This window comes from Vipera berus, assembly GCF_964194415.1.
Source record: "Vipera berus genome assembly, chromosome: 2".
NCBI lineage: Eukaryota > Metazoa > Chordata > Lepidosauria > Squamata > Viperidae > Vipera > Vipera berus.
This window is the reverse complement of record NC_138203.1, coordinates 50,240,681-50,266,315: the sequence shown is the minus strand read 5'-3', so window position 1 is coordinate 50,266,315 and position 25,635 is coordinate 50,240,681. Positions and strand designations below refer to the sequence as shown.

At 42.4% G+C, this 25,635-nt stretch overlaps 1 protein-coding gene across 3 annotated transcripts in view; it reads left to right on the top strand.

Annotated features, from left to right (window-relative positions):
* The first annotated feature begins 470 nt into the window (after positions 1 to 470).
* EPB41L4A (erythrocyte membrane protein band 4.1 like 4A) overlaps positions 471 to 25,635 on the top strand; it is a 101,830-nt gene continuing 76,665 nt past the window's right edge. Inside the window, exons 1-2 of one of the 3 annotated variants that reach the window (XM_081318741.1) lie at positions 471 to 1,003; positions 1,875 to 2,190. In XM_081318741.1, coding sequence (XP_081174867.1) covers positions 2,092 to 2,190 — 99 coding nt within the window. In that variant the 5' untranslated portion in view covers positions 471 to 1,003; positions 1,875 to 2,091. Of the gene's footprint in view, positions 1,241 to 1,874; positions 2,191 to 8,135; positions 8,264 to 25,635 lie in introns of those variants that run through there. The other 2 variants (XM_081318740.1, XM_081318742.1) reach the window with 2 other exon arrangements.

Here is a 25,635-nt window from a genome sequence, read left to right as displayed (position 1 = left end):
ATGTGATTTAAATCCATCAAAAGCAAGCAACAGTCGCCAGCAAATGACGCCTCTCTCCTTTTTGCCAAGACAGCTCTTGATGAGAGATGTCTGTCTCCATATGAAATAGTTTGCATGCTAAGTCTCTCCCGGAGTGATTATTCATCTCACGCTGCCGCTCGTTCCCTCTGAATCAGGAGTCTTCAAACTTGGGCCCTTTTATGACTTGTGGACTTCAACTCCCAGAATTCCTCAGCCAGCATGGCTGGCTGAGGAATTCTGGGAGTTGAAGTCCACAAGTCATAAAAGGGCCCAAGTTTGAAGACCCCCTGCCTGAATCATCACGTTCAAGTCCGGCTTGGCGGAATCGCCCGGTAGGGGTCACTGCTGTCCTTGCGCGGTTAACGCCTCCTCCTCCTCCCCTGCCGGCGCCGCTAAGGCAGGGAAGGTGAAAGGTTGGCGGGAGCAAAAAAGGCGGAGGGAGACAAAAACGCCGGTTGGAAAGCCCAGTCTCAAGCCAGCACCGCGGAGGTGTCAGAGCCACAGTCATCCCGGGAGCAAGTCCGACTTCTCAGCCGCGAAGGAAGCGGCGCGCCGGCAGCTTGAACGGAGGCGTTGCTCGCCTTGACGGTAGCGCGCGGGAGCCGCGGCTGCCTCTGGGCTGGGCAAGGAAAGCGATCGGCAATCCGCCCAGCACCATCCTGGGCCATGCTGGCAAAGGTGGATCGGGAAGACGAGCCTCATCCGAGGAGGAAGAGAAGGTCGGACAAGGAGACAGCGCTGACATCTCGCACGCTCAGCCTCTCCGGCTGGGAGAGAAACTAAGCAACTGGACCCAACCCCGGGGCAGGTGGCGTTTGTTAACCTGCTGCGCCCGGGGCTCGCTCCGCTTTTCGCGGGGAACTTTGCCGGCAGAGTTGGGCGACAAGAGGAATCCTGAATTCTTTGCTGTTTCCCCGACGGGAAAAAGCCTACTCGCGTGGAGTGGACGAGGCCAGGAGAAAACGGCAACGAGAGCCCTACGGTGTGTGTCTGCCGCCGCCGCCGCCGCCGCCGTCCCGGATTTCAGCGCCGCGGAGAGAAGGGCGCGTGTGTCCCGAGGAGACGGCTTGCGGCTTGAGTAGAAAAAGCGCAAGCTGCTTGTGCTTTAGCCACAGCAGTGAACGGTCCGTACCTGCCAGCCCGCCTCTTCACGCCCTAACAGCAGCAGGAGGAGGAGGAGGAGGAGCAGCTTCTTGGTTTGGCTTTTTCCCTTCTCCAGGTAACCCCCCGTATCCCCCCGATTTCGGTTAGGAAAAGGCGGGGGTAGGGGGTGTGTGTGCGCGCTGAAGGCGGGGCGGTTTCCCTTCTGCCCGGATCCTTCCTTTTCTCTCGTCATACAAAAGAGCAATCCCCCAGGGAGGGTAGGAGGGGGAGGGGAACGTGGGTAATTATTAATCCCAGGGACGCGGCTTGGAGGAGCTGCGCTGGAGCGCCCGGCGTTGTGCAGCGGTGGAGGAACTGGAGCTTCCCGGCCGGAGTGCTTTTCCTAAGTTCTTTTGCGCTGGAGGCTCGGCCCTTAGTAGGCCTTGAAGGGGATGACCTGCTTCTCTTGCGGTTGCCTTATATTGGTATCCAGAGCAAGCTTGCTAACTGCCCACTTATCCACAGCACTCGTGTGCTTCAGAGGCCAAGGGATTCTCCTACCTCGCAGCTGAACTGTGAACAAAGGAGCCCACAGGGCTAAGGAGCGTGTAAAACTTTGCAATGGATTTACCTCTGACAACTTTATTCTTTTGATTTCACTCTGGCAGCTCGGCAATGAATGTATAGATATAATTTCCCCCCCCACACACACACACACTTACAAGGTGGTAAGAATTTGGTTTTTTTTCCCTTTTTTCCCCTTTTTGCAGGATGCCCAATGAAGATTTAACCTTTGGTGTAAGCCACCCTCTTTAGTAGTTCGTCGAAGACAAAGACAAGCCTGCTTTTCTTCTCCACCTTTGACCTGAGAGAAATAAAAATTGCCTATCAGAACGGAGTTATTTGGTTTCCCCCTTGCTGTGCTTGAAGTTACATTCATCTCTTTTTTTATCGTTTGCACTCTGATATCAAGACACTGGAGCAGCCATGGGCTGCTTCTGTGCAGTGCCTGAGGAATTTTATTGTGAAGTTCTACTTCTGGATGAATCCAAATTAACCTTAACCACACAGCACCAAGGGATAAAGGTAAGTGCTGCCTGTTCTATTTTTATTAGGTTACCTTTGTCAGTAGTGCTTGAAATGCTTTGTCTAGTCCTAAGCAATAGGAGGCAAATGGACACGGAAACCCATTTCTGAGAGACTGCTTATCAAAACAAAGTGGTTTCTAATTACAGGGATATGGCCATGTCAAGTGGCATTTAACTTTACATCACATTCCATGACCCAGGAAAGAATTGTAATAACAACAAACAAGAAACAGATGAAAGTGTTAAAACTGAAGGTGGATTTGCTTTCCTTAAAATATATATTGTGAATAAACTAGACCCTGCAGCAAGGGAAGAAATTCTCAAATTTTTAGTAACTATCAGTTGTATAAAGTTGTATATTAAAACACTTTTTTCTCAGATGGCTTATTCTCTTTAGATAGTTTACCTCATGTTATAATTTTCACTAATTGTCAAATCCATGATAGCTAGATATCCTTGCTTTATGTTTACATAAAACTAGCTCTTTTTAAAAATGCATATCCACAAAGACATGTCAAAACTAATAACTTTATACTTAGGGCTTGCATAAGATACATGCTTATCAATGGTAGTTAATATTAATCAGTACTTGCTGATTAGCTTTTAGGTCCAAGAATTTTGATCCAGATTATTTTTAAGTATAATTTGATTCTGGCTGACTTCCAAAAGTGCCTCATTTATTTCCCATAAGTTTTAACTACCCAATAAGGTCAGTGGAATAAGGGTGCTTAATTTCCCTTTGAAATATCTCTCAGTCAACAAAACAGTAAAATACTACTGCAACTGAAATGCTTCTAAATAATCCATTGTTTTTATTAGTGCTAAATGGGGGGGGAGGACAGTAGCTTCAACATTCCTCTAAGATAATAAACCACTTTCCTTCATTAGAAAGGAAGAATTTATATATAAATATTTTAGTAAATTTTTTAATTCCAGTTTTGTACAAATATAAATGATAGAGCAGTGAGTTTTCTGTCAGACTATGAAGTGCAGGTTTTAAACATTTCTGCAGAAAATTAGAATTTAAACGGCTTTCTTTTGAGTGAGAATAAATGGATCATTCTGGAAGAGCCTTAAATATATAGGAATCTATATTTTCCTTTGGCTGTGTAATATAAGCTTTGTATATCAGACTTGAGAATAGCAAACGGATCACACATTTACAGTATATCAGTGATGACTATGTATATTTGCCTGTAGAAAATAAAACTCTAAAAATCTATAAGAAAAATGTCCAAAATTCATAGTAGGCAGAAATGCATCACAGTATCTGTAGCAAATATACTTGTAAGGTATTTATTTAATAATTTACTTGAAAACTTAATCATGGGTTAATCCTGTCTGAAGTTGACATAACTGAGTTTTTAAAAGGTGGAAGAATTTACAATCCTATATTTCTGGAAAATTATTCTCACTAAATCTGAGGAAAATATTATGTTTTATATACATATGGAGTAGAAAAAAATAATACTAGACTGACTTGCCAGTTATATGGATACTATGAGAATTAGCATAATTACATTTAAGGCAGTGGTGGGTTCAAATATGTGAATAACTGGTTCTCTGTGTGGATGACTCTTCCGGAAGTTCATTCTTGGCCTGGGCAACAAAAAATTAGCTACCGGTTCTGCCGAAGTGGTGCAAACCAGCTGAATCCCACCACTGATTTAAGGATATAGCTAAGATAATTTCAGTGCACAGTGAAACATGTGACTTTTCAACTAATATGTTTGCAAACATGGAGTTTTAAATATAATTGTCCAAGCAATCAAACTTGATAGGAAAACTGAGATTGCCACTTTGTAGGATAACCAAAATAAATGAAACTAAAGTACATAATAAGCAATAATTGTGTAAACTTCAGAATGTTTATATCCTGCAGGCTTCATTGAAATTTAATCACAGGTCAGTATGCAGGGATTTAAATGAACTTTATATATGATAATGATTTTAATTGTCACTAAATTAAAGGAATTTATTTTTAAGCATTCTGAAGTTTGGTGAGATGCAGAAAATTCTCTGGAGATTTTTTCTTGATAATTAAGTATGCTACTGGTTAGGGCACTAGGCTAGACAGTGGGAGACTGTGAGTTTAAGTCCTGCCTTAGCCATGAACATCAGATAGGGTTGGGCCAATCCCTCTCTCAGGCCAACCCATCTCACAGGATTGTTGTTGGGAAAATAGGAAGATGTGTTGTATATGTTTGCTGCCTTAAGTTATTTGTAAAAATAATAAAGGTGGGTTATAAATAAATAAATCTGATGAGCAATCCTTTGCATGTTTAACAGAATAACTCTTATAGAAGATATTTTATTTTTTAATAAATATGCAAAGACATTCCTATATAGCTAATACCTTTTGTTACAACTACTTTTTATTAAATATAAAAACAAATAATTACAGGATAATTGTGAAAACCAAATTAGATAGGCAGTATAAAATACGTAACCTTTTAAATATGACTACTCTTGCACATTTTTTTTTTGTATTTTGATTATATTGGCTATTAGAGCTGGTCAATGTTTTAGGTTCAGTCCAAAAAGGTGCTTTGGAATGCACATGAATGTGACTGCAATACCTGTTTGAAACGCTTTAAAGTAGCTGCATTGTTTTTCCAGGATTTCATGGCTGCTTTGCCTTGTGATCTAGAGAATATGCTGCCATGTTAAAAAGCTGAAAACTGTTGCTATGCTTATGACGCACATACTCCAAACAACTTTTCAGAATTGAATCCAAAGTTTTGCAGTCTTAAAGACCATACTGTAATAAAACTATTAAAGAGGATTTACATGAGAGAAATTTGGAAGAATGCAATTGTTTTTCATCTATATCTGATGATAAATTTAAGAACATGGCATCCTAAAATCTCATAATACAAATACCTTTATAGTATATTACAAATCTGAGAGGAGAAAATCAAGACAAGAACTGGGTGATTATTAACTTTTGTACATTACAAATCGTTTATAAGTTGATTATTAATTGCAGGGATATTTCTATTCTGTTGCATTTTTCTTTGTCTAAATCTTATATTTGCAAGTAATAATTCCATCAATTCATTAGAGAAACAGTTTATTTAAAACTGGTTTACTTTGTTTAATGTTAGAATATCTGAAGGTTTAATTGTAATATGGGGTAAAACTCAATAACAAAAATTTTGGGCTCAAATTGTGGTCATATGTCAAGGACTACTTGTGTAAAAACATACTGTTTTCTCCCATCTTATGTTATTAACAAAAGTCTTGGGTTTGATAGTCTGTTCAGATATGCTATTTTAATTTATTCATTTAAATCCTGCTACCTTATAAGCTCGTGGTGGCTCAGTGGGTTAGGACGCTGAGCTTGTCGATCAGATGGTCGGCAGTTTGGCGGGTCGAATCCCGAGTGCCACGTAACAGAGTGAGCGCCTGTTACTCATCCCAGCTTCTGCCAACCTAGCAGTTCTAAAGCACGTAAAAATGCAAGTAGAAAAATAGGGACCACCACGGTGGGAAGGTAACAGCGTTCCGTGCGCCTTTGGTGTCTAGTCATGCTGGCCACATGACCACGGAGATGTCCTCGGACAAGCGCTGGCTCTTCGGCTTTGAAACGGAGATGGAGTCGGAAACAACTAGCACGCATGTGCGGGGGAACCTTTACCTTTACCTTTTTACCTTATAAGCTGAAAGTGGCATGTATAGGAGTCATTCCTATTTTATTTATAACCTGAAATTGTGGGCTGGATTAATAATAGACTGGATTAAATGAAAGACTTTGGTTGAAAGTCACTGATTGAGTCACTGATTGAGTCACTGATTGAGTTCTATGTCATTTGAATGTTCTGTATAGCACAGGCTTCAAAAAGCATCACTGGCAAGCCTCTCTTAGCTGAAAATCTGGAAGAGTCAGTAACCCTAGTTATTGTATAGCATCTGTTTAGGTGCTTTTATGTTAAACTACCACAAAGCTAGGACGTAATTTTAAATTTTATTGAAAGAAATATCCAAGAGCAGCCAGCAGTGACACTGGAATTCATAGGGCAGATGGATACCATGGGAATATTAACGATTTCATGTAGCAACTTAGTTTTCTCAGTCAGAAATGTAAGGGATGAAAACATCTTATTCCGTAACAATATATTGTAATAGAACATAAGCTTTTATAAAATTAATTATTAATATGGATATGCTTATGATGAAACTGAATTTTTAAATATATTTATTTTTGAAGTACATACCATAAGTTCTCTTCATATTTCTGGTACTCATTTATAAAAAGCTGAAAGGCACAAAGATTTTGTAGAACTTTTCATAAATTAACCATTCTCTAAAATCTGCCACTCTTTTATACAGATTACTAATTTTTGCTGCATCTTTACAGATGAGACCAACCATTTTGAATTCTCAAAGGAATTACTATGTAATGAATGAGTATTAAGTAATTTTATTTTCCCAGAGTGCATCTAACTAAATTAATGGAACTGGCATGACAACGCTGTAGAAATCCATTAATTTTTAAACGAAGTTACCTCCTGGCCAGTCTGAGGTTTGTACAATTGACAATCAGTCTGTTATTGAATAGGCTAAATTTCTGGCTTCTTAATGATTGCAGACAATACTGTATGAGTTGGGAAACAAATTTTACAATATTTTGTAGAGTGAAAGATGCCAAACCTATTTTGGTTTTCACTATCAGTAAATTGCCAATTCAGTATTTGATTATCATTTGTCTCTTGCTTAGTAGGAATCAGTATAATCTAGTAACGAACAGGCCAGAGATGTCAAAACTAATGAAATGTAATCAGCATTTGGGATACTGTTTAAAGCCAAAATATGTAGCCTGATTTTAAAATTTAGAAAGCAAAATTCATCAGCATATTACCTTATTTTATCCTGTAGCCATGATGCAACTGCAGCAAAGGCCCTACTTTGAACCTCAGAAAGAAAAAACTAAGATTCCTACATTAGCTATAATTTTCAATTTTACTATTATATACTCTTTTAGTGAAGTAGATTCCATGAGTAGGATTGTTGAACGAGCAAATACCTGGATAAGGAAGTATAAAAAAAACAAATGGAATTGAAGATGAAAACACAAAATGTGGGGTTCTGCACCTCTCATTTTTTAAATTCCTTACACCTCAATGGACTATTAACAAAACACTAAGTGATGACATACAAGGCCCTACATGGCGTGGGTCCGGATTACCTACGGGAGCACCTACTGCCAGCGTCAACATCCCTCCGTCCTGTGCGCTCCCACAGAGAGGGCCTCCTCAGGGTGCCACCGGTCATAGAATGTCGGCTGGTGACCCCCAGGTGGAGAGCATTCTCGGTGGGTGCGCCAATCCTTTGGAACCGCTTACCAGCTGAAATCCGGATGGCCCCCGACCTTCGCTCCTTCCGGCGTGATCTAAAAACTTATCTATTCCAACAAGCCGGCCTGGCTTGATGGATTTGGGTTTTAAAATTTTCTCACTTTATTGCTTTATTGTATTCTTACTTTATTGCTCTGTACACCGCCCTGAGTCCTCCGGGAGAAGGGCGGTATATAAAACAAATAAATAAATAAATAAAATAAATATTCATGGGATTACATCAGTCCATCAACAGGAATATTCTTACAAGCCAGAACAATATGGCACCAAATTTGGAGTGTTGGGAGAAACCAAGAAAAAAAAGTTTGAATATGGGCAGTATTCATCTGGGTGCTGTGGTGGAAAGAAAATCCAGAAAAAAACTTTTTCAATGTATCAGGACAGGAAAAGTAGTTGGCTACCATTTGGAAAGTTGCTGACCAATCTGTTCTATGCCCCATCCTTCCTCACCTGACCCAGAGCAGCCTCGTACTTCCTAGTTCCTATATGAATCAGGCATGCAGATAAGCACCATGAGAGAATAGCAGAAGCACATAAATGGGCGAGATATGGTACAATGGACACATTCTCCTGATTAGATCCACCCTTTCCTCCAAGAGATGGAATGTATGCACTTAATTCAGAAGCATGCATACATACACAGCACTAGGAAGAATTCAGGATATTCCCTACCTTGAATTAAAGAAAGCAGCAGATGGGTGCCACAGGGCAGAGGTTTGTGTTCTTTTTGTATTAGTTACATGATTTATATATATCCTTTTTTCCCCCTTCATGCTGTTGTTCTTGGCTGCAGAAAGCAAAACATCAGCAATTTTTCAAAAGTCTGTTTGCCTTCCAGTATTTTTAAGGAAATGGTTTAGATTTTGATGTGAGGACAAAAGGTGATAAATCTGGTTCCATTATAATTTATATAGTTCTTCCCATCCACAACTACTTTTTCAATTTAAAAAGTCCCACAGAGTCCTGCCACAGATTGCATGTACCTTGCTCCTTAGTATACAGTGGATTAGTATAAAGGAAAAGTCCGATGAAGTCACTTAACTTTTAGGAATTAACAAGGTTAATTTGTGTGCATGCTTCCTTGATTTTATTTATTAAATTTAAAGAAAAACATGCTGAAAAGGTGCCATTTCAGTCTGAGTATAGCCATATAATCCTGCCAAGTCATGCTGCTATTTAGTGAAATCTATCTTGATCTGCGTCATTATTAAACACACCCAACCTTTCCTAAATATTTTTGAAATGGCAACTTATTTGGCTTCCTTCCTGACTGCTTTGTTGAACTTTGTTTCTGTTAATGTGTACCAAAAACTATGCTTTCGAACATAACAAGGATATTTACTGCTGCTAGATCACAATCACATTCTTTTCATTGAATCTTGTGAAGAAGCCTTATTGAAATGCAAAACCATAAACCAATGTTGGTTTGATACATTGCACCTAATGCCATGCAAAATGTTTGAATGTCTAAGAAAAGTGTAATTGTTCTATATATACCGTATGTTTTATGGACAGCCCAGATATTTTTTGGCTTTCAATTTGCAAAGTTCATGCAAAGACTTTCTTAATTAATTTTATTCTCCCCAACAAAAGAATTGAAAATGCTTGGGCACTATTTATTTCATTTATATGCTGACCATTTTGCTGTCCAAAGAGACTTTGGGAGTCTTGAATATGTTTAACAGTTCTGTTAAATGTCCACAGAAGAAGGAATATCAATTAGAAATGGTTCTGGAAGAGGTGACATCAGTTTTAGTTTATGTTAAATCATTGGAGGAATATCTGGTCTACTTATCTGTATGGCAGTTGAACAAGTAAAACCTAGTTATTTCAGTGATAGTGAAAGGAATTCACCCAAGTTCGGAATCATAGCTATTATAAATATTTTGAAAAATAGGAATTGTGGGTTGCATTGTGTCCACAGTATTTTCCTATTTACCTTGTCATTCCTCTGCTAATTTTGGGTGGAGACAGTTAGGACAAGTCTTGAGTTGTTTCTCCATTTGTAGACCTACAAGTTTGACTCCTGTTGCTATTAGATGCATTTTCAACTTACTCATATACTGTGGTGCATACATTTTTGGGAAAAGCTACATGCAGTATCCCCAAAATTGGAGGCAGCATTGTTCTAGAACAGGGGTGTCAAACTCAATTTCACTGAGGGCCGCATCAGCATTGCGGTTGCCCTCAGGGGGCCGGGTGGGTGTGGCCTACTGGGTGGGCGTGGCTAGAGTGCATATGGCCTACTGGGTGGGTGTGGCCATCTCTACATCGTTCACATCAAGGGTGCCTATGGGGGCCTGGGCAGGAGTGGGACAGATCTGGGGGTCTCTGGCAGAAGGAGGGTCTCTGGGCCAGGGCCAAGGCAGTGGGGGACGTTCCCTCACTGTTTCCAGGATGGCTTTGCGGGCCCCATGAAACCACTTCACGGTCCGGATCCGGCCCCCGGGCCTTGTGTTTGACATGTCTGCTCTAGAATCTAAAAATAAATAGTCAAGGTGTTCTCCTATACTTTTTTGGAATGGTACAGTCCTATGCAAAAAAGGCTTTTACTTTCCTATTGAAAAACATACCTCTGTTTTGCCTGGTTTTAACTTCAGCTTGCTTACCATCATCCAGCCCAACATCATGCAGGCACTGGCTAAATAAGTTAACTTTTTCTTTGGGGATAGATGTCTGAAGGAAGCAATGTTAAGTGGGTTTAAAAATATAGTGAGGGCAATCATATTTCCTTTATTAGATATGCTGCAAGCGTTTCCTACGGTAGACACTAGATTTCACTTAATACCTGACTGAGTACAGCTAAGGAATACTACTAGTCCATCCCACTCATAAACACTATACAGAAATTACAGGACTATTTTGCTTTGGAAAATTCTGAGTTCAGAAGCAATTTATTGATTTCTCCATAGTAGAAGAACTTTATAATAATGGCCATTTAGCATTGTGTGATAAAGATTGTATTAAATTACACTTCTAGAATAAAGACTTCTGAGAAGAACTACTGAAGTATTAGTGGGGCGTTGGTTTATTAATTGGGCATTAATTGATATCCTTGGTTCTGCTTTGATTAAAGGTCACCATTCTGATTTTATTGTAGCAGGAGTATGTACATCTAGAGGTTGAGATAATGATTCACAAGACCCTGATTCTCATCCTAGAATAGATGTCTTGAACTTTGCAATTCAAGGAAAAAGAAGCCAAAATCTGAGGGAGAGGGAGAGGCAGAGGGCACAGAAGAGGGAGAAACCCCAGGTATATGTATTCAGACATTTGACACTTATAAGATCCTTGTGAAGAACAACCAGTTCTGATTGCTAAGAGTCGGCATTGATTTGGGAGCATGTAATCAATCAGTCAATCAGTCAGTCAGTTAATAGCCTGACATACTCCTTGTTGATAATTCTTATAAAATTATCTTGTGTTTGGCTGTAGGAAGTTTAGAAAAATTAGTGGCATATATCTTGTCTTTCTCATAGGTTAAAAAGAAAAAAAGCCCTTCTGGATTGTAGTCAGTACATACAGTCCTCGAGTTATGTCATGTGACCACATCACTTAGTGATGACAATCCAGGTTGTCTTAAACTCAAAGTACTGTATTATTAAGTGGGAAGTGGAGGGAATCTTAGGATAGGAGCACAGGGGTGCTGCAAGGGAGTGGGGAAGGCCCAGTGTAGGCCATGTATGACTTGGAGTGCTGCAGTACAGTATAAACTTAGGGAAGCCACGGAAAGTGTGTGTGTGTGTGTGTGTGTGTGTGTGTGTGTGTGTGTCCATGCAGGATATATGCGAGCGTAGGAAGTCTATGGAAAGGGAGTGGGATGTATATGTGTGTGCAAGCTGGGGAAAGAGGGTGCAGGACATGTGTAAGCACAGGGAAGCTTAGGGAAAGAACATGCTGGGGTATGCAAACTGTGGTCATATGTGAGCAAGGGAGGACGAAGGACGCAGTGCGTGCGAGCAGAGAAAGGCTGGTTGGGAGGCTTAGCCATTATTTATTTATTTATTTATTTATTTGTTTTTATAAACCGCCCTTCTCCCGAGGGACTCGGGGCGGTGTACAGAATAAGGTAGGTATACAGATTGAACAATAGTGAAAAAACAATAGTAAAAACAAACTGGGACCCCAATTAGAGCTATCAGGCCAGGCCGGACTGCTGGAACAGGTAAGTTTTTAAGTCGCGCCGGAAGGTGCGGAGGTCGGGGGCCATCCGGATTTCGGTTGGCAAGCTGTTCCAGAGGGCTGGCGCACCCACTGAGAATGCCCTCCCCCTGGGGGCCACCAGCCGACATTCCTTGAGCGGTGGCACCCTGAGGAGGCCCTCTCTGTGGGAGCGCACAGGACGGTGGGGTGCTGACATTGGCAGAAGGTGCTCCCGTAGGTAGTCCGGACCCATGCCATGTAGGGCTTTGTATGTCATTGTTAGCACCTTGAACTTCACACGGAAGGCAACTGGAAGCCAGTGCAGCGCACGGAGGAGAGGTGTGATATGGGAGTATCGGGAGGCTCCCAAGAGTGTCCGTGCCGCTGCACTTTGCACCAGTTGAAGCTTCCGAGTGGATCTCAAGGGCAGCCCCATGTAGAGAGCGTTACAGTAGTCTAGGCGAGAGGTCACAAGGGCATGGGTGACTGTACGTAAGGCATCCAGGTCCAGATAAGGCCGTAATTGGCGAACTAGTCGAACCCGGGAGAAGGCCCCCTTGGTCACAGCTCCTATGTGATCTTCCAGGGAGAGCTGCGAGTCTAGGAGGACACCCAGGTTGCGGGCCCTATCAACAGGGGGTAGTAACTTGTCCCCGATGTTAAGGGATGGGATGTTCTGAGTATCCTGGCTTGCCGGTATGTACAGCCATTCAGTCTTGTCCGGGTTCAGTTGAAGCCTGTTCCTCCCCATCCATTCCCGGACCGCTTTCAGGCAGTGGGACATTACGTCGAGGGCATCACTGATGTTGTTTGGAGTTGAGATGAAAAGCTGGGTGTCATCAGCATACTGATGGTACCCTACTCCAAAGCTGCGAATGATCTCGCCCAGCGGTTTCATGTAGATGTTGAACAGGAGAGGCGAGAGGACCGACCCCTGAGGGACTCCGCAAGCGAGAGGCCTCGGGGTCGACCTCTGTCCCCCTGCCAGCACCGACTGCGAGCGACCCTGGAGAAAGGAGGAGAACCAACGCAGAACCGTGCCTCCCACTCCCAGTCCCCTGAGGCGTCGCAGCAAGATACCATGGTCGATGGTATCGAAAGCCGCCGAGAGGTCTAATAAGACTAGGACAGAGGAATGGCCCCTGTCCCGGGCTCTCCAGAGATCATTTATCAGAGTGACCAATGCCGTCTCCGTGCTGTAGCCCGGCCTGAAGCCCGATTGGTACGGGTCTAGATAAACCGCTTCATCCAGGATCTGAGGAAGTTGGTGCGCCACCACGCTCTCAACAACCTTCGCAAGGAAGCGAAGATTGGAGACTGGACGAAAGTTATTCAATGAGGATGGGTCCAAGGTGGGCTTCTTGAGGAGAGGTCTCACCACCGCCTCCTTCAAGGCGGTGGGGAAGTGACCCTCACTCAGACAAGCAGAGATGACCGCCAGGAACCAGCCTTGTGTCCCCTCTCGAGCTGCATAAGCCAGCCAGGAAGGGCACGGGTCCAGTAAGCATGTGGAGGAGCTCAACCTCCTCATAATCCTGTCCACTTCCTTAGGAGTCACAGGATCAAATTCCTCCCAGATGACATCGACAAGACTGTCCATGTCTTGTTCTTCCAGCTCAGCCCAGTTGGAGTCCAGGCCGGTTCGAATCCGAGCAATTTTATCCAGCAGATATTGACCGAATTCCTCGGCTCGACCCTGCAAGGGTTCCTCCCTCACCTCTTGGTTCAGTAGGGAGCGAGTCACCCTGAACAAGGCAGCCGGGCGATTATCTGCGGATGCGATGAGGGTGGAAAAGTAGTTGGATTTTGCCACCCTTATCGCAGCGAGATAAGACCTGGTGAGGATTCTTAATCGCAATCGGTCGGATTCGGATCGACTGGATCTCCAACGGCTCTCTAGGCCCCGTCTCCGACGCTTCATCTCCCGGAGCTCCGCGGTGAACCATGGGGCTCGCTGGGATCTGCGCCGGGTCAGAGGCCGCAAGGGTACAACTCGGTCCAGAGCCTCCGTGGCTGCCTTTTCCCAGGCTTCCACTAAGGCATCCGCCGAGCTGTGAGCAGGGAGTGCATGTGCGTCCCCAAGCGCTGCCTGGAACCTATCAGGGTCCATTAGGCGCCTAGGACGGTACCATCTGGTTGGCACCGCGCACCCACGGCGGGGGGTGGCAAAGGGGAATTCTAGCCGCAGGAGGTGATGATCGGTCCATGACAGGGGCGTAACAGTCGTGGCACCCCCACCGATATCATCGCGCCACCGTCCAGACAAGAACACCAAGTCTGGGGTGTGGCCTCTCTCATGAGTCGGTCCAGAAATTATTTGCGACAGGTCCATGGCCGCCATGGAAGCCATGAACTCCCGAGCCAGATCGGGCGATCCTCCCAGGGACGGTAGGTTAAAGTCGCCCAAGACCATGAGTTTTGGGAATTCAACCACCAACCCTGAGAGGACATCGAGTAGCTCGGGCAGGGCTGCCGCTGCACGATTAGGTGGTAGGTATGCCAGCAGCAGGCCCAACTGCGCCCCCGGGCCGTATCTCAGTAGGAGAGACTCACACCCGACCATCTGAGGGACGGTGGTCTCTCGCGGGCTAAGGGATTCCCTGATGATAACTGCCAGTCCCCCGCCCCTCCCATGGGTCCGAGGCTGGTGCAGCACCTGGAAACCTGGCGGGCAGAGGTCAACCAGAGGGACACCACCCTCTGGGCCCAGCCAGGTTTCCGTGATGCAAGCCAGGTCCGCGTGCTCGCTCTCCACTAGGTCACGAACAAGGTGAGCCTTGTTAGCTACGGACCTGGCATTCAGGTAGACCAGCCTTAGCATAGGAGGTTGCACACCTTCGCTCCCGGGTCCTCCGGGGAAGTACAGAGGGTCGGAGCGTCTCACCGCTTGTACAGAGCGGAGATGACACTCCCGGTGACGATACGGCCCTCTGTTTGTGCACCTTCTGCCGTTCCCCACCATCCTGGGAATAGGATGTTCGTTAGTACGCCATTGGGTATTGTCGGCGACTGGTCCTCGTTTCTCACCATCGCGAATGGTCGTAGGCCTGGCCTGCGTTATGGTAGCCGGAAGGCCTGCCTTCCCCGAGCAGCCATACTCTTTTCCCGCCCCCCTCCCTAACCCGACAAAAAACTTAAAAAGAAACTTAACCAGGGGCCTCTTGTTGGTCTTGTGATGGAGGCCCCTGACCCTGCCTGGCCATCTCTCAGAGGCCCAATGGTCGGGCCCGTCATCGAGGTTTGATGTATTGAAGGCAGGACGAACCCAGGAGAGGGGGGAACTCCTGAGGGCGAGTAGATCTATGCTAGAATATTGGAGAAGCATAGGGAGCATTGGGGAGCATTGGGAAGGCGGTCCCCTGGGTGGAGCATTGGAAGGAGGGTCTAGTCTGGTAGGTGGGTATCTGGACCGTCATCCAACCACTGCCACTTGGTTGGGTGAACCCCAGAAGCAGGCTACTCCCCATCCTCTCACGATGGGTTGTGATTCTGCTTCTGGGGGTGGTCCAGGACCCACTCTGGGTGAAGCATACCCCATAGAGCTCTCACCTCTATGGGGCTGCAGGTGTAGGACAGGCCACTCTGCCACCGTGGCTTACACCCAGGCCCATCATGTCCTGTGGGGCGAGGGAGGGCAGGGGGTTCGGAGCTGGTGGAGGCCAGATGCTGATGGCCTCGGTGGTCTAGTCGCCGTCATCTCCAATGGTCAGCTGCATCCTGGCGTCTTTAGGGTGTTGATCGGCACGGAGATACCGTCGGCACCTAGGGTGCGGGCCGGGGACACCACGCCGCGTCTAGTGGTGCTGCCGTCGAGGGGTTTTCGGTGAGTTGGTTGACCGGGGCCTGGAGAAGCTTAGCGCCGCTGTCAAAGGCCCCTCGGTGGTGGTCGATCGGGTCCGCATAGCCGGTCTGCGGTATCTCCTTGATCCCAGGGAGACGCCGCCGTTGTTCAGGAGCAGGCCAGGAGGTCGAGGCAGGGTAACGACTCCGGTCCTGCTCAAGGCGGTTGCTGCGGCTGCCTCTTCCGCCGCCTAGCTGATCCATTTGATCCGCGGGGTCTTTCCTGATCATCCCAGGTGCCGCTGTTGCCCAGGGAGGCATAATAGGGAGCCGAGGGTGGAAGCGCCGGCCCCACTCCGGATGGCTGCAGCAGTTGCAGCGGCTCAGGGGCGGGTTAGAGGCGCCCCATCGCCACTGCCCCCGCCGGTGTTCAGGCCCGTGGGGAGATGACAGACTAGGGCCCCGCGGGGTTCTCGCCGTCGCCGTTGCCGACGATGCCGCTGCCTCTGCCACCCAGCTGGTCCGCGGCGCCTCCGTTGATCGCTTGGAGACGCCGCCGGAGTCGAACAGGGGGGGGGTCGGGGCAGGGTAGAGATGTTGGCCCCTCTTGGATGGCTGCAATGGTTGTGGTGGCTTAGGGGCGGGCCGGTGATGCCTCGCCGCCACTGCCACCGTCGCTGCCTGGCTCCATGAATAGACGACCAGACTGGGGCTGGAGAGTCGTTGCCGCCATCGCTGCCGTCCTCGCCGTCGGCGTCTCCGCCGCCCTTGCCCGGTGATCGGGATCGTGGGGGATCGTGGACCAGGGCCCGCGAAGCTCTCACCGCCGACGCCAGTTTGGGGGAAGTTAGCAGAGAATGTCAGCAGTGGCAATCGTGTGACTATAGGACATTGCAGCTGGTCATAAGGATGAGCTGGTGGCATCACCCAAATTTTGTTCACATAACCATGGGGTTGCTGCAACAGCCAGGACTTCGAGGACTGGTCTAAAGTCCATTCAGTGCCATTGTAACTTCAAATAATCACTGAATTAAGGGCTGTAACTCAAGGATAACTTACATTGTGTTTTGAGATGGTATGTTCTACATTTCATATTTATGAGCCAATCAAAATAATAGACTGGATGACTGTTGAAAATTGATGGCTAACAGGTGAGCAGGCAAGTTACACTTTGTCAAAGACGAAATAAATGTATCTTTGTTTTTTTTGCTTCTTTTTACTTGCATGAGCTAGAGGCAAAAATGGCATCTCAACTAATAGCCTGCATTTACTTGCCCGTAAGTTGGAATAATTTAATTATTTTGTGTTTTACTATGCTCAATGAGGATAGCAAAGTAAACAGAAATGCACATCTTGATAATATCTTTGCCCTGGATTACTTTAGCAGCTGATTTTTTGTAATATCCAAAATCCCTTTCTTATTCATGGGAGATAATAGAGAAATTTACAAGGTTAGCATATTGAATGAATACAACAAATGGCTTTGATTGTGAAAACTTATTTTTTGCAAATAACTTTGCAATTAGTTCACAAGTTTAATACCAGAGGCACATCATTTACACACAAGTATTTCTATATCAGTGTCTATAGCAGCTAGTTGTCACTGCAGTTGTAAAAATTATTTTAAGTACTATTTTAACTAAGTTTAAAATAATTCTCACTTTAAAACATGGTTAAGCTGTGAATACACTATTGATTTTAATGGAGGTACTCTTTACTGCCAGAGAGTAAGGCTGGGAATTTTGCAATTTGTACACTTTTTATTTTTGAATGTCTTTGATTGCTTTGAAAAATAATTGTCATCTTTTCTGTGAGGTGACTGCTGATTTTGCCATCCTTTGACTTATGGTTAAATAGAAGTCTTTCAAAATCTGCATTCCAGTGCCTGCATATATCAGCTTGGTTTAATTTTACAGTTTAGTTTAAAATTGTACTGTCGTTGCTTGTTTAACTTCTCTTTATTTTCATGTTTTATCTGCACAGAATTGATTATCAGAATTAATTTTCTGAGTTCTAAGCCACTACTGTATTTTCTCAAATTTACTTCTAGAGTTTTATAATTGGTTTGACACTTCTGACTGCTCAGTGGTATGAACAGAAATTATGCACTACAATTATGCCTTTGCTAACGTTTCTATTTCTTCCCTGATGACATAACATGTTTAAATACTGTAATGGATTTTCTCAAGAAATACATTCAAGTGCTGTTTTTCCTCTCTCTCATGTTCTCACTTTTAAATTGCTTACAAATTATAGTAGTTTATCATCCTGTATTGTTTCTTAAGTTATCTTTAAGTTAGACAGTTGACTAATACTTCAGTAAATTAGAAGCATAAACAATTTAAGTTTTATCTTAAGTACATATATCTATAAAATGCATTTTTAGATTATTAGTTGCTCATATTTGCTTCCTTCTGTCATTAAGTGGTTTATTTAACACCTGCTGATTGTTGCAATTTACAATGGAATGACAATTGCTAACAGGTAATTTCAATCCATAGTTATAGTTAGGGCTAATGTAGTAAATTCAGATGTCATTATATAGGCTCATATTTTACATGGTCTTATATTAATGAAGCAGTTACTGTTTTTTCTAGTAAGATTATATATATATATATATATATATATATATATATATCTCAGGCATATATAAAAAATTGATAAAAATATACTCACTTTGTTCTACTGAGAACTATAAAGTTTTCCACCCAGATTAGTGATAACAAAAGAATGTGTGAATCTATGTCAATCAACTTGTGCGTTGTAATAAAAAACTTACTGTGAACAATTTGAAAAGATATTTAATATACACTTTCTGTTTTGTGTTTTCACATGCTGAGATATAGGGACAAGTATCACCTGCAAACATTTCCTTTTGTCTACATATTAATGATTCTAGTATTACCTGAATTAACACTCAGAAAGTACACTTGAAATATTATTTTTATTTTGTAATGCTATTTCTGATGTCATTTCACTGCAAAATCATTTTTAGACATAGTCGTACTCTAAATTGAAGTGCTGAATCAACAGTATGGATAATTTGAGGCATATAGTGTTTCAAAGAACATTCTACTACAAAACAAACCATGTGGTAAATTAAAAGTACAGATTTTATTTTCCTGGGCTCCAAGATCACCGCAGATGGGGACTGCAGCCAAGAAATTAAAAGACGCTTGCTCCTGGGGAGGAAAGCCATGGCAAATCTAGACAGCACACTAAAAAGCAGAGACATCACCCTGCCAACAAAAGTGTGTATAGTCAAGGCTATGGTCTTCCCAGTTGCAATGTATGGCTGTGAATGTTGGACCATAAGAAAAGCTGAGCGCCAAAGAATTGAGACCTTTGAACTATGGTGCTGGAAAAGACTCCTGCGAGTCCCTTGGACTGCAAGGTGTTCCAACCGGTCAGTTCTAGAAGAGATCAACCCTGACAGCTCTTTAGAAGGCCAGATCCTGAAGTTGAAACCCAAATACTTCGGCTACCTAATGAGAAGGAAGGACTCACTGGAGAAGAGCCTAATGCTGGAAAAGATTGAGGGCAAGAGAAGAAAGGGACGACAGAGAATGAGGTGGCTGGATGGAGTCACTGAAGCAGTAGGTGTGAGCTTAAATGGACTCCAGAAGATGTTAGAGGACAGGAAGGCCTGGAGGAACATTGTCCATGGGGTTGCAATGGGTCGGACACAACTTCGCAATTAACAACAACAAAATTAAATGTAGACATGTATACTTTCAATGTTCACTTGTACTTTTATTCTTCTGTTTGTTCATATTAGTGCCTCAATATTAATTAGCAATACCACCTACTAAAATAATACATAGATTTCACTGGTTTATCTGTTCAATTAGTAATATTATTATTTAATTAATAAAGTTTGCCACATACCTCAAGTTCTAATCTGCTTTGAGAAAATACATATTGCCTAGAGCTTTTTATTAATTGATCCCAAGAGACTGTCAGTTTGAATGTTGGAAAGTAATGTATTTTTCATTAGTAGTGTCTGTGCAGACAATGAATTCACAGAAATTAGGCTGACTTCACTGAGTTGCAAACTTTTGAATGAGCATAGATCGCAGTAAAGAGTTAGACTATTTTGTTTCTCTTTGCTGCCACCTGGTGATCATTTAATTTTTGCATTCCAAATATGTAACACAAGTTAGGTAATATTTTAATTGTTGCTTAGAATAACATTGTGTATATTTGTTCAAAGACATTGTGTAATGCTACATTAAATTAATTATATTAACACATATTTTTGCTGATGTTTATATAGTACATTATTTGAAATTTCTCTTAGCATTTGCAAAGCATTTTTATATACCTCTTCTCAGCACATTATTCTTCAAGTATCATGACTGCATATCACAGAATTATTTCTCAAATTCTCTGCTACCTGTGTTTTCCATAAACAGTTGTAAAATAGATAATTGCATGCATTGTATTGTTCACTACAGTAATATTTTATTTTCTTCAGGAATTATCAGATACTACCACATGTATAATAGACATGAGAAATCTATTTGTTCTGTTAATCTGATTCTAATCATAAATATATTTCAGACAAATACATATTTGTATTATCTTTGCTAACAACTTTAAAATCTATAAGTTTTGTTTATAAGTTTAAACGTGTAACTCATTAAGTTCTACCTGTTTGTCTTGGTAAATATTTGCAGAAGCATCCAGTTTTAAATTAAATCTATTTGCTTGAACATGTATTCTTCAAATTGAGATCTGTTAAGTTACTGGCCTTAGAATCAAACTTTGATGTTGCTTTTTTAAAGATTTGCCTGTGGTATTATATCTAATTTGAAATTCTGTAATATTTGAGTCAGTTCTTTCCAACAGTCTCAAATATATGACAATAAAAACTTCAGTCTTAGGTATGATTTCTGATATGATATCGATTGCCCAAAAGCAGAAAGCTTCAGCAAAATTATTATTAATTTTAGTAAGATGGGAATTCAATGAATAATAGAACACAAAAATATGTTTTTTTTCCCTTAGAATGCTTCTGAGATCTTTTAAAGCATCATGAGAATGAGGAGTCTGCCATTCTCCAAAGGCAACCCCCATTCTCATGCCACCTAGAGAAGACCTCAGAAGCTTTGTGAAAAATCGTGAAAACAAAGTATCACTTTTTGGAGAATAAAACGGCTTATGCAATTTGAAGAATGGCATAATTGATCTTTGGAAGAAGAGTTGGCATGACTAACAGTTGCCTTGCATTACAGATATGTTACAATCAAGCTGGGCATGCCTCAGAATCAGCATCAGCAGCAAGAAAATAGCCAGGGTCAGCTGGGCTGACGGAGTGTAGAGCAGTGATGGTAGCTTAGTTGGGCTGCGCTGCACCACACTGCACCGCACTACTAGGCTTTAGCTTCCCACCACACTGTTGGGGCTTCCTGGGCATTTGGCTCTTCCCAGAGTGCAGCAACAGTGGCCCGAGCTGGGACAGTGGAGGCTTTCAGGGATGGTTGTGACTTTGCACCGTACTGCGGCTCAGGGCTTAAGTGTATTCTTTCCCCGATCTCCCTGTGCTTGCACTGCAGCACCTCCCCCCACCCACACTAGGCTGGGCCTTTTCAACCACACATGTGCATCCCTGCAATCCCTTCACTTAATGATTCACACATCTGGAGTTACAATGGCAACTAGGACTTTTGGGATTGTGGTTGCTAAGAGAAATGGATGACATGATATCTCACTTTATGACAGTGGTGATATAAATTCCAGTGCCAATTGTGGTTATAAGTTGAATAATGCCTGTATTGATAAAATGGTTACAAATGTAACAAACGATAGATATGAGCAAATTATGCATTCTTAATTCCCATTAAGAGAATGAATGAGTCTTTAAAACACTAAAAAAGAATTACTTATTGCATTGACAGAATCACCTGCTGTAATCCCACATTATACTTTCAAAGGGAGGTTGCAATTACTATACAATTGGTGATGATGCTGGCTTAAATTGACTCGGAGTGGGCAGCTTTCCTAGTAATTGGATGACAGATAACTTTTGGAATAATTGGCTTTTGAATGTTTGGAGGATTTAGGGATACTCTGCCGTTGGCACTGGGAAAGAAGAGTATGATCACATCACTGGCGAATGATTTGTCAATTCTACTCAAGTATTTTAATTAGTGACTCAGTTTAGAAGATAAATCACTAAGGAATTAAAATTTGTAAAAGCAGTTTTATTTTTTATTTTTTATTTTAATTCCATTTATATCCCGCCCTTCTCCGAAGACTCAGGGCGGCTTACAAGCTTAGCAGTAGCCGTCATTCTATGTATATGCCTGCTTATTAGGGCTATCACACACACCCCAAGCGGCATTATTACAAAGTCAGCTTAATTGCCCCCAACAATCTGGGTCCTCATTTTACCTACCTCGGAAGGATGGAAGGCTGAGTCAACCTTGAGCCTGGTGGGATGCGAACCTGCACTAATTGCAGGCAGCTGGTGTTACTTAAGGGGGCATTAGCCCACTGCTCCACCAAGTTGAAATTAGAATATCAGGTGGTCTTTTCATTTTTTTCTTGGATAAATATTCCTGTTTCTGACATGAAAAATTCAGCACTAGAATTTTCCTTTCCACTCAGTCTATATGTGCCACAAAAGTTTCACACTGACTTTATAATTGACTAGTATCAGCCAGTTAAAAATGTAAAGGTGCTGTCAGGAAACACATTTGGTTGCTTTAATATTTTAGAGATTGCCGTATTTTCTAAATATTCAAATACATACCCTAGCGAGCTTGTTTTACAGATTTTATTCCATTTTCTTTTCAAAATATTTTAAGTATTTTGCCGTATTTTAATGTACCATTTTAGTCCTATCAAACGAAAAATGAGCCTCTTTTCTGAAGGTTCTAGCTGTCATTTTATGAAGCTGGTAGAAACCTGCCTTTCTGGTTTTGACTGCTGCTGCATTATAAAGCACAACTTTATGACTCATTTTGAACAATTCTTTTTTTTTTTTGCTGTTGCTGATGATTTTTCAAATCTTTCCTAATCAGAATGTAAGCCTCTACCAGATTTAAGTATAAAGCCAACTCTTTAAATTTTAGAAATATCCCCAGTCCAGATTGGTTATTCGCTGTTTTTCTCTTCCCCCTCTGATGGAGTTTTGTACCCGAACTGTGTGTAATGATCAGGATTGCACTCTGTTTAGAAGCAGGATGCCTCAGTTTTGTTTCTGGTTCAGCTTTCAACAAAGCAGGGCACTTTCAAAAAATCTATACAGCCGTGTTATGCAGTCAGTGACCTTGTTGATATAATTTGATTAATTCAGTCAGAGGAGGGGGGGCATTATTGTGTCATGTGAACACTTGACTGCAGTGATAGAGTGGAAAGATTAATAGAGATTTCATTGGTCAATCGTGTTCAGTTAGTGGCGCTTGAAGCCTTTCTCTTCCTACTGCTCAAAGATAAGTGGATAGTGCCACAAAATTAGGGGTTTTCTAGACACAATAGCTCTATTCTATACCCATCACACACAGCCAAAGAAAATGGAGCAGGAGCAGAAAATGTTGGTGATAGGTATACTCAGGGCTTTTTTTCTCATAGAACGGTCAGAACGGAGTTCCGGCACCTTTTTTGGATGGAACCTTGTAGGGTAGGCAAGGTGGGTTGTATGACGTGTGAGTTCCGGCACCTTTTTCTTTTACAAAAAAAGCACTGGGTATACTGTTGAATCCCATTGGGCCACTAGTGATTTGCATATTTTTTCTCTGATTCTAAAAATAATTAGAGAAAGTAACAGTTCCCCATCCTTTTTGTAGGGATTGGGAAGATACCTAAAGCAAGTACTCTCTGCTTGAGTCCATCATTCCTGATCATGCTGGTAGAGCAGTGTTCAGTCTGTTACTTGGAGAAATGAATGACTGAGTCAGTAGTGTTGTTCAACCAGTCTTGATAGGACTTTTGCAGAAGGAAAAGAACATACCTACGCAAATGTACAAACATGCTAATTACATCATTACATGGTTCTTGCTATCCACTTTCTATGCTTGCTGGGAATTCTAAGAAGTTATAGCCATCAGAGGTGCTCTACCTTACTGTGTTCAAACGTGCCCTACTCTTTTATGAGTAATGCAAATTATAACAGTCTTAACCCTGGATGGAAAAAGCTCTGATACTGGTTGAATATGCTTTGCAATACAATGTCGACATGATAGTCATCACTACTGATTTCTGAAGTAGCTTAATTTCATGTAAGAATTTCACTGATTTCTGTAAGATGCAGATCACGTGAGAGGTTCTGAATACCAACAGAAATATTGAAAGCATAGGATAGTAGTATGGATTGTATATGAAAAGTATCTGTAGCAGTCATTATATTTTTATTCTACTAACGTGACATATGTTTTAGTTGATTTTCTTTTAATGTATTAAGGAAATAGAACATTATAAAACACAAGCTTTACTCATAAAGATAAGTAAAATAAAATATTGGCCTACTGAAATAGATTCAGAATTTTCTTTTCCTCTTCTTTGTATCTGAATTGTTTTATCAAGATAGAATTTTCATTTAATTAAATGCAGATGCTGCAGCTTAGTGGAGCAATACAGTATAACTGCACAGCTAAGAATTTAGTAGCACTAGTGTCAATGATTTCTCCCTGGAATGTTTGAAAGCTACTGTCAGTCAGAGCAAATAACACTAGGTGGCATGGGAAAATAAGGCATCTTCCTATAGTAATAATCAGTTAATGAGCTTGTGGTGATACTGTTTTCTCAGAAAGCATAACCTAGATTCAGTATAGTCATAATTATAATACTACACATTAATCGTATAATTGCTGAAAATTTGGGAACAGATGCATGTTCATGACAAAGAAATGAAGCACTATAGGTAGTCCTTGACTTAGGACCATAATTGAGCTTGGAATTACACTTATAGGTTGTGGCAGTCATTAAGTGGACCATTATTTGACAGCTTCATTTTATGACATTTTTTGTGGTGATCATTAAGTAAACTCATTTTCCCCAATGGGCATTTTTTTTGCCAGAAACTGAAAGTAAAAACTGAAAACTGGCAAAAATACTAAAAATTGAAGTCATGTGACTATGTGATGGTGCAACAACTAAATGCAGCCAGTTCCAAGTGCCCAAACTGTGATCACATGACTATAAGGGGGTGTGGTCATTGGTACTTCAAAAATGGGTCATAAGTAGCTCTGGGCAACTCCATTGTAACTTTGAATGGGCACTAAGCAACTGGTCATTAAACAAGCATTACCTGTAATATTATTTTGCCCATATGATAGGCCTTGTCTTTTTCTGACTGTACTTGGGCATGGATTTACTAGGTTCAGCTTTGTCTCATGGCACGACCCACAGAAGAATAATTTTTCTTATTCACAATTATTGTGGGCAAGACAGGAACAATTACAAATGCAAATGGTGAAAAAAATATTGTGGAAGTGGTCAACATGATGCTCTTCAGTTGTTTTGGACTGAATGTTCCAGTGTAGCCAGCTATGAGTAATTCTGAAAATTTTAATCAGAAAATCTAGAGGGCATTTGATTTTGTCCCAAAGAAGTAAGTCTAGGACAGGGGTAGGCAACCTTGGCTCTTTTATGACTCGTGGACTTCAACTCCCAGAATTCCTGAGCCAGCATGGCTCAGCTTAGAAACCTCTCCCTTTCCCCTCAGCATGGCTGGCTCAGGAATTCTGGGAGTTGAAGTCCACAAGCCAAGAGCCAAGCTTGCCTACCCCTGGTCTAGGGTATAGCTGCTGCACTGTTAAAATATTATATATGCATGTATTAGTTAATACTTTTCCATTTTGGTACAGACAATCCCCTACTTAAAAATTTCTAAGTTAAGAACTTTTTCCAACATGAACAAACTTGTCCGCAGTTCCAACCTAGAAGATCCCAGAAGGTGAGAAAAGACAGGAAAGGGTTAGTTTGTGGCACATTGCACAACCAAGGAATGCCTTGGCTGTGTGGAGTGGAGGTGGGCTTGGACATGCCTGAAAGAGGGCCCAAGTACCCTGGGGATGTAAGTAGAGGGTTACTGAGGCAGGGAGGAGTCTGCTTCACCTGAATGCTGAACCTGGGACAAAGGTCAGTCAGGGAGAAAAAAAAAAGTTGAGCCACACATGAGCCTGGAGAGGTTTGTGCTGCAAAAATGAGATGCTGCA